The sequence below is a fragment of the Aegilops tauschii genome, chromosome 1 (assembly GCF_002575655.3).
Source record: "Aegilops tauschii subsp. strangulata cultivar AL8/78 chromosome 1, Aet v6.0, whole genome shotgun sequence".
NCBI lineage: Eukaryota > Viridiplantae > Streptophyta > Magnoliopsida > Poales > Poaceae > Aegilops > Aegilops tauschii.
Window position 1 is genome coordinate 7,000,619 of NC_053035.3, and position 9,670 is coordinate 7,010,288.

The 9,670-nt window shown below is 41.8% G+C and overlaps 1 protein-coding gene across 1 annotated transcript; it reads right to left on the minus strand.

The window, feature by feature from the left end:
• Positions 1-3,408: 3,408 nt before the first annotated feature.
• Positions 3,409-9,226, minus strand: LOC141027598 (G-type lectin S-receptor-like serine/threonine-protein kinase At2g19130). Its single transcript, XM_073504684.1, has one exon. The coding sequence runs from the start codon at positions 6,781-6,783 to the stop codon at positions 4,117-4,119; it is 2,667 nt and encodes an 888-aa protein (XP_073360785.1). The 5' UTR covers positions 6,784-9,226; the 3' UTR covers positions 3,409-4,116.
• Positions 9,227-9,670: the final 444 nt, after the last annotated feature.

Consider the following 9,670-nt stretch of genomic DNA (forward strand, 5'->3'; position numbering starts at 1 on the left):
TGCAGCATCACCGTATTCAGGGGGCACATAGTTGTCATCGTCCTCTTCTTCTTCACCGTCTTCCATCATAACCCCTATTTCTCCGTGCCTCGTCCAAACATTATAGTGTGGCATGAAACCCTTGTAAAGCAGGTGGGTGTGAAGGATTTTCCGGTCAGAGTAAGACTTCGTATTCCCACATATAGGGCATGGACAACACATAAAACCATTCTGCTTGTTTGCCTCAGCCACTTCGAGAAAATCATGCACGCCCTTAATGTACTCGGAGGTGTGTCTGTCACCGTACATCCATTGCCGGTTCATCTGTGTGCATTATATATAATTAAGTGTGTCGAAAACCATTACAGAACACCATGAATAGATAATTAAGTGACCAAATTAATAGAAGTTCATCATCACATTAAAATCAAAGTACATACATAGTTCTCATCTAACAACATATATATAGCTCTCCAGAGCATCTAATTAATTAAACCATACATTGAAACTATGTAAAACATTTCAATGCGAAAACAAATGCGATCATAATCGCAACCAAGGTAACAATTGATCCAACGGCATAATGATACCAAGCCTCGGTATGAATGGCATATTTTCTAATCTTTCTAATCTTCAAGCGCATTGCATCCATCTTGATCTTGTGATCATCGACGACATCCGCAACATGCAACTCCAATATCATCTTCTCCTCCTTAATTTTTTTATTTTTCCTTCAAGTAATTGTTTTCTTCTTCAACTAAATTTAACCTCTCGACAATAGGGTCGGTTAGAATTTCCGGTTCAACCACCTCCTAGATAAATAAAATCTATGCCACGTTGGTCGGCATATTTGTCATAAATAATAAATGAACGAAATAGTTATAAAAAGATAATATATACCACATCCGAATCATAGACATGACGAGGGCCGACGGGGGCGGATACCAAAACCATCGCACTATGTAATAAGAAGGAATAATAAAAGTAACAAAATTAGACAAGTATCTATCTAAAGTAAGAATTTTTTTCTTTCAGAAAGAAGGTAAGAACAAGAGGCTCACCACGGTGGTGCTCGCAACGAGATCGGCGCGGGCGATCGACGGCGGTGAAGACGGGGACGGGACGTGACGGACCGCTAAACCTAGACAAATCTCGGGGAAAATGGAGCCCGGAGGTCGAGTTTCGAGAGGAGAAAGATTAACTAGTGTGGCTCAGACATTTCATCGAACACCTCATGTGCATAGGAGGTGAGCTAGAGCACCCAAATGCCCTCCCCTCGCTGGCCAGAAAAAACAGAGCACTGTGGAGTGCTCTGCTGTGGCGATGGGGTATATATAGGGAACTCATTGGTCCCGGTTCGTGGCACCGACCGGGACTAAAAGCCTTTGGTCCTCTCAACTGCAGGCTTTCGGGCCTAACCGTTCTCTGTGGGGCCTACTGGGCCTTCTGCGGGCCTGAATCCTGGCCCATGGATGGGTTTCTAGTCGTATTCAGGCCGTGGTGGCCCAGTAGGTGGCATAATTTTTTTTCCCTGTTTTTTCTCTTTTGCTTTATTTATTTTGTTTTGTTTCTACTTACAACAAAAAACTTATTTATTTTATTTCTAATTACTTATGTATTTTACTTTAGTTATTTTATTTTTATTTATTTTACTGCGGCTATTTTTATTTATTTTACTGCTGCTATTTTTATTTAATTTATTAAGGTTTATTTATTTTTAGTTACTATAGTTTATTTTATTTTATTTTATTAAGGTTTATTTATTTTTATTTATTTTATTAAGGTTTATTTATTTTATTTACTATAAAAAAATGAACATAGATGCGCCTATAGAGAAAATTCAACCTAAATTCATAATAAATTTCTATGAAATTCAAAGAAATTTACTGTGAATTTAGGTCAAATTCCCTGTATAAGGGCATCTATTTTCACTTTGAGAGGAGCTCAACAAGGCAGAGAGGGACGGGCTTATAAACTGGTGTGAGCGCCCTTCGGTTGGCGAGGTGGGACTAAACACTGACCGCAACTAGGACCAGCCTTTAGTCCCGGTTTGCGGTATGAACCGGGACTAAAGGGTGAGCCTCTGGTCCCGGTTCAAGCCACCAACTGGGACCAATGGTGGTGGGCCAGGAGCGAGGCCCATTGGTCCCGGTTTGTCCCACCAACCGGGACCAAAGGGGCCGGACGAACCGGGACCAATGCCCCCACGAGGCCCGGCAGGCTCCTGGCCGCACGAACCGGGACCAATGCTCACATTAGTCCCGGTTCGTGACTGAACCGGGACTAATGTGAATATTGCCCTGTGACCAAAGCCCAGTTTTCTACTAGTGTAAAGGAAGCTACTCGCTAAAAAGCAGACTTCTTCCTCTGGCTATGCTGCTCGCCTAAATCGATATCAATGACTTATATCGTACTTCGCTACATATGGATGGGTCCGTGTCTATCCGAAAAATGCCGAGGAGCTCCAGGGAGCGGACCTCACCGATATTTGTCCCTTCAAGCCACCTCGAGATTAGCAACTACCATTTGTCAGACCGGTATGATTTCTTTAGATAGGTACATGAGAAAAATCTGTGCTTGGCAACTTGTTCGATGGAAAAGATACTTTTGTGGTAGCTAAAGAAGAAGAAGAAGGGCAAGGCGGTGGGGCTGCACGTGATGATGGGCATGAGATAAAGGAAGGGTTTGTGGTTGAGGAAGAACATGTTGTGCTTGAGGGATGTTGGAAGGCCAAGACTTTCCAAAAGCAGCAAAAAATAAACCAAGGGACCATGGCTTAAGGACATTCCCGGAAAAGCAAGGTATGGTACTTGACAAATGTAAGCCCTCGAAGACAAAGGGGGGGAGGGGGGGTGTTACCAGCTGGACAAAAAATTAGTATTGGGACCACATGTCAAGACTTAAGATTCGAAACTGGCCATGTGTCAATCAAAATGATGCTCATGATAAGAGGTTTCACACTATGGTTCAGCAAGACATCTATGAGGGTATTTGCTTGGACCCAAAGATATTTCTTTTCTTTTTATGCCTCAATAAACAGTCAACCTTGCTATCATTAACAAGCACCGGTGGTGGAGGTCGAAATAATTTTTAGATGTGGCGTAGTTTATGAAGGAGAAAACCATGTGTAGTACAATTATGCAAGAGCTCAAGAAGTGTTAGGGACCAAGTGAAAGTTTCTTAATTGAGTGTAGCGCTGACCATTGACTCGTTAGAGAACTCCGCAGATTGATACTTTGATTCTCAACTGAGGGGTATTCTCAATTGAGGAATATTTACTTCTCGCTACATACCATTGCGCTTGGGGGGCCAACATGATTTCCATTGGAACTTAAGAATAAGTAACATCCGTAACATAGGCTTCGGAGTCTACTAAGGTCCGGAAGCCACCTTTGGGTCATCTCCATTTCCCCCCTTTTCATACAATAAAGTTTAGTCTGAACTAGCGATTGAGCTCCTACTTTGTGTGAGAGGCTCAAGGAGAAGAAGATGAGTCTTGGTGGTGTTGGTAAACCCTGGTGGTGCCCACACCTCTCTCACAGTGACTAGCTTCTCTCCAAGGAAGTGGATACATCTCTGTCTCTGCACGCCTCGGTTAATTCTTATCCAAGGTTTGTCACTTGTGTATTTTCTTTGATCCCTTCATATCTGCATATAGGTTGTACCCACCATAGTTTCATTTAGGAGAACTTATTTATCCGGAATGCCTAAAGTGCAAAAGGAAGAAGTAAATTTACAATTGCTTACTCTCCGCAGTCAATCATCTTGATCCTTCAATTCCTCATAAAAAATTAGTCTGAAGGATTACATTTGGCTCAAAAGCTCAACACTAGACATCCTCTCAAACTCTGAGAGACGATCAATTACACACCATCAACAAAACATAAACACCATTATTGATGAAGAACTAGTAGTGATATACATATATACATCAACATTTTCAAATCAAGGATTTAAGGGATAAAATCATCCGTTAAGAAAGCATACACATATTCAATTCAACATGCAATACTTTTTCTACAAGCGCTTGCACACTAAAATTGGAAATAAATAAAGAAAGAATTAGGAACTCCAAGCTTTGCCTTCTTTTGTTCCCTGTACTCCACAATAACACTTTATAATTTGCAGAAACGACAATTAGTCACATCGACTGTGACTGTTTACTATGTATATTGAAGAGGTTGCACCATATTGTTCCGTCATAGCCGCAAGTTGTCTCGGCATCGGGGGCATGCCAATCTCCTGTAGACCCTCGAGAACCCGAACCATTTCACCCATCGTCGGTCGATCAAATTCATTATCTTGGATACACCAACATGCAACCTTGCAAACCCTTTCGACCTCTTCTAAATTGAAGTCACCATGCAAATTTGGATCCACCAAACTCTGCACATCACCCCCATGAAGCTTGTAGATAGCTTGCACTGGGAAAAATTTAGCAGAGTGGTTATTCCTAGTGTTGTATGTTCCAGATGAATTCCTAGCCCCTGATATGATTTCTAGAAGTACCATGCCAAAGCTATAAACATCAACTTTTGGCGTAATAGCATTCCCGCTAAGCCACTCCGGAGCAAGATAACCAACAGTTCCTCTGAACGTGGTTAGAATTCGGCTAAAATCCCGTCCGACTAATGCCGCCAACCCAAAGTCAGCAACTTTAGGAACAAATGATGCATCCAAAAGTATATTTTCTGGCTTAATATCACAGTGTATGATGCATTGGCGACAACTCTGATGCAAGTAGGACAATCCTCTAGCAATTCCAAGGGTTATTTGAAATCTAGTGTTCCAATTCAGGATATCACCATTAGCATTGCTCTTCTTAAACAGATGGTCATCCAGAGACCCATTTGACATGTGTTCATATACAAGTAACCTTTTATCACCTTCGCTGCAGAAACCAATCAATTTGACTATGTTGATATGTTGGATGAGTCCAACTGAGCTCACCTCGGCCCTGAATTGCTTCTCTCCTTGAGATGCACCATCAAGCCTCTTCACTGCTATACTAGTTGAGTCATTTAATACTCCCTTGTATACAGAACCAAAACCACCTCCTCCTAGCTTTTCAGAGAAGTTTTTAGTAGCACGGACTAAATCCGTGAATCTAAAGGCCATAATCCCTCCACCACTATCTTGATTGCCGTATAAAGGCAAACCACACCATTTGAGTTTCTTCATCCAAATCAATAACAACACCATGATCATTAGTAACCCAAGACCAGTAATGGCTCCTGCAATAACAACTCCGACATGCAGCTTTCTTTTATTTTTTCTGAAACTTAAATCTTTGGCGGCAAGGCGAATGTAAAGAACATCTTCAGCTGTAAAATCAATGCCATCATTCATACTTACACTAAGTAATTCCCCATACCAGACGGAGCATTTGTCATTGTTAAAGGAGTAAGCAGTGCAAGAGCAAGAGCTAAGACAAGCTTCTTCGCATTTTGTCTGAGTTGAAGCAAGGGCTATGAGTTGGGGCTTGTAGGGCAATGTAGCTTGAGCAATCGGGTGGAACATGTCTTTTGAACTTGTCATGTTTTTCTCACTAGTGCCGCAGTACTGTAATGGTGTGTTTCTGATGCATCCGCCTGTTCTATCATTAAACTCCCAATCCTGTGGTGACTTCTGAGAGAAGCCCTCCATACACTCACATAATATATGTGCATGGTTGTTGCAGACCGCAAAAGGTCCACATGTAGCAGGCGTCATGCAGGGACCATCAGGGTTGGCACCTATGGTTTCCCAGGTCTGTCTGGCTTGAGACCAAAACATCATTTTTGTTTGACCCGAGGTGTCCAGTGAGACAAATAAAGGCGGTGATTCATCCGGTGAAGTGTACATGTAGTACTCCTCTCGGTTGTTATCAACATATATTGGGTTAACCAGACCTTTAATCCGAGGATCCAAATCTACCAGTGACTGGATTATTGGTACCAATGTTGATGTTGTAGAGGACACAAATTGCCAATACACTACAGAGGGGTTGTTGCGGCGCTTGAGGACCATCCCCGTGGCACCTTCTAGTCCAACACTGTATGAGCCAAGACCAGGATTAATGAGACTCTTCTTTGAGATGATCGTGTTGATCAAGCCGGTGACCTTGTCCCAGCCAAGCTTGACGCCAGGAAGCACAACATCTGTTGGGTGGTCGAAACTCTGCCACGAAGGCATCTCTTGGCTAGTGTTTGTGGGTAGGAGGACAAGGTTTCCACTGTTTAGGAGAACAAGGGTTGTCGTGGTGGTGGTGGTTTGTGTCCTATTGACGATGTGAGTGGACCAGACAAGGGATTCAGTGCCGGCATCAACATGGTCTACGATGATGACAAGATTGCCGTCACTTGAGATCCTGAGCTGTGTGGAGTTGATATTGGGATGAGCGATGGGCTCCTCCCTATTAGCAACCCACACAGTAGTAAAAACTGGAATCTTATTGAACCATATGCCAAAGTACCAGCTAGAGCTAGAGCTGGTGTTGTCGTGGGACTTACTACTACTCATGGTGCTTGCAATCATTGTAGCTGGTTGGAAGAAGCCGAGCGCGTACTTGCCATTTCTTGAGACGAGCTTGCCGGCACCGGCACCAACAGCCGCGAAAGTTTGACCTGCCGCGAGAGTGTCGCCTGCAGAGGAGCATCGAGGAGCTGCGTACGAGAGAAGGAGAAGCCCGAGTAATGTGTAGATGAGAGGAGGCATGGCATGGAGAAGTGTACAAGTTGTTGGGGAAGATGGGATAGTTTGGATGGATGGATGAATGCTTTGTTCTACTAACTCTTCGGAGAAGGAAGAAGATGTTGTGTGCATATATAGGGAATACGACACCCTGCCGGGTGGTTGCGCGTGTAGTTACAAGGTCAACCAGAGAGGTTAATTAAATACATGGATTAGTGAGAGGGTGTTTGTTTCCAGAGACTTATTGATTTAGGGACTTAAAAAAGTCCCTATAAGTCCCATCTAAACCAAACATGAGGGACTTATAGGGACTTAAAGTGGGCATTTGGGACTTATGAAATAAGACTCTCAAGGAGGGACTTATAGGGACTTATAGTTGTAATATGGTCTTTTAGTCCATATTAAGTCCCAGAAACCAAACAGGTAGGGACTTTTTAGGGACTTGGGACTTATAAGTTGGGACTAAAAAAAGTCCTAGGACTTGTGAACCAAACAGGGCCTCATGTAGTACTAGCTAACCATGTGAGTTGGATACTTGAATAAGTTGAGTTTTCTTTCTATGAACCCTTGTGAACGGTGATTAATATATACGTGCAGGTCATAAACAAATATTTCGTCCAGTAGACTTCATCAACAAATTAAATAAATGATTATCAAGACGTATCGAATTGCAGTTACAAAATTATAGTACCAAGGTCAGCTATAACTCCGCAGACGGCAGATCCACAATAATTGAGTGACCACAAATATTTAGTTGACTAGATAGCGACGAATAAAATTAATCTCTCTGTTGGCATCATTTTCGTATAGGGTTTGTACAGTCATATACACAACAATTTCTATATATCATAGCGAACAGACAACACTTTGTGTTAATTTTGTGAGACATGTGTACAGCGACGGCATGGCGCAGAAGTTTAGAGCAATTTGTAGTTAGCAAAGCTCTTTCGAGACTTTGATTTGTTTATATACAGTAGCCTAATTTGATTGATGGCGGCTATACATAGGAGTACTAGTTATGTTTTTATATATGTTGGGGGAATCTGACCTTTGACTAGTGACTTCCTTACGTATTATTGATTCATAATTTGCTTTAGGTGCGTACAATACCAGAATGTTATTGATGGCGGCTACTAGCTATGTTCTTATATATGATAGGGGAATTTGACCTTTGATTACTTTGTTTATTTGTTACAGATTTGTACTTGGTGACTCACTGGTTTTCGTTCATCTCAATCTTGGTGAATGATTCTCTCTCAAAAAAAAAAAATCTTGGCGAATGATTAAGTGTGTTTGCTTCCTAATAAAGTTCACTTTGCTATAAAAAATAATTCCTCTAATCACGAATGTTCTTTTTTGCAAAAAGGCCAAAGCCCATATATTGAGTAGCACATACTATTACAAAAACAGCCTTGCAAAAATAAAAAATAAAATCCAAGTCCTTGGGGATGCCGAAGTCTTCTTCCTATTGCGTCTACCGGCGGCGTGCCATGAGCAACGCTCGTTGGCGCCTCTGAGCCTTCGTCTCAGTGGAGAAACTTGTTTAAACCAAATAGCTCGTAGAAGCAACGACTGGGAAGTTGTCGATGTAGACCAGAAGATGTTGCTGACCATGACCTGCGGAGCAAATAGCTGCCCGGCCCGGTGAAGGAAACTTCTGAGAGTTCCTGAAATTCACCCAATATATATGTATAATGTATGAATAACATAAGTTCAATACATTGTTTAAAGGTTTCTAAAAAATAAACTAAAAATATCATAATATGGTCCAAATATCATTAAAATTATAAGAAATAGAACCAAAATTGGCTTTATGTTTTTTTACATATTTGGAGGGGGTGCCATGGCACCCATGGAACCCCCACTGGATAACCCCTGATTTAATCTTAACAATTTCCAATTCGTGACCCACTTTCTCTGGTGTTCTTTTCTATGAAATGCTGTTCTTGAAAGGGAGCTGAAAAATTAGTTACAATGAGTCTATTCCCAACCTATTTCACACATCTTTCATGATGCAACAGACTTGGATTACTAACATGCACATTATGTTCTTGTACTACTTGTATTGATGGTTATTATGGAGGTAGGGGTGTATAGCGAATCTGTGAGTTACTCTAACCTGTTTGCAAATGCAATTGCTGCTCAAGTACTCACTCATTCAGGATCCTCAACATCCTTTTAGTGTGAGTTCTCTCCAACCAAGTACGATACTGTTCTTTTCTTTGTTTAAGATAAGAACTCAAAAACAAAACATGCAAAATAGAATGGTCACATGATCACACAGCCGACTCACACATGATAAACAGTTGCTTGATGGTCTGCTCATTCAACACATACTCCATGCTCACATTTTTCCCCATATAAGAGATACCGGAGACTCTTGGTGTATAGAGGGCTATATATACCCCTGCCTTTAGGATGTCAAAGCAAAGCATGATATGAGTTCATACTCGGGCACCCCTTTATCAGCCTTCAAGCAATCTGAAATATTGGAGAAAAACAAACGGAGCATCGTAGCAATTACAAGGAGAAACAGAAGCAGGCCGTGACACCTTAGTATGTGTGTTTTCCTCCTCCTGTAGTTTGTGAAGAATAATGGGAAGGACGGGAAACATGACAGGGCGATCAACTATGTCCCGGGTTTGTTGTGAACGTGTTCTCCTTTGTGCTTGTCGAAACAGGATGGACATACACTAGATGCGGAAGAGGTGCTTAATTCTGTGTGCCACTAAACATTTTCAGGCCAGCAGTCTCGGGGAGGAGATACAACGCTACCTATGCTAGAGAGAGGAGGATGATATAATTGTCTCTGATATTGTAAATTTGTAATGCTTGGATAGGTTGTCAATATAGTGGACTATATCTAGTCTTGCCACGCAATCGCCGCCACACCACTACTCATTCTGCAACTCTGCAGACCATTTTTTTTCACTTGCATTTAGTTGCTGGTCACAGATTCTGTAGTGTACTAAAAACTGACACATGATATTTCTGAAATGCCACATATATTTCATGATGC

Coding starts and splice junctions, on each gene's coding strand:
- LOC141027598 (XM_073504684.1), bottom strand. CDS start 6,783: ATGCACACAACATCTTCTTCCTTCTCCGAAGAGTTAGTAGAACAAAGC.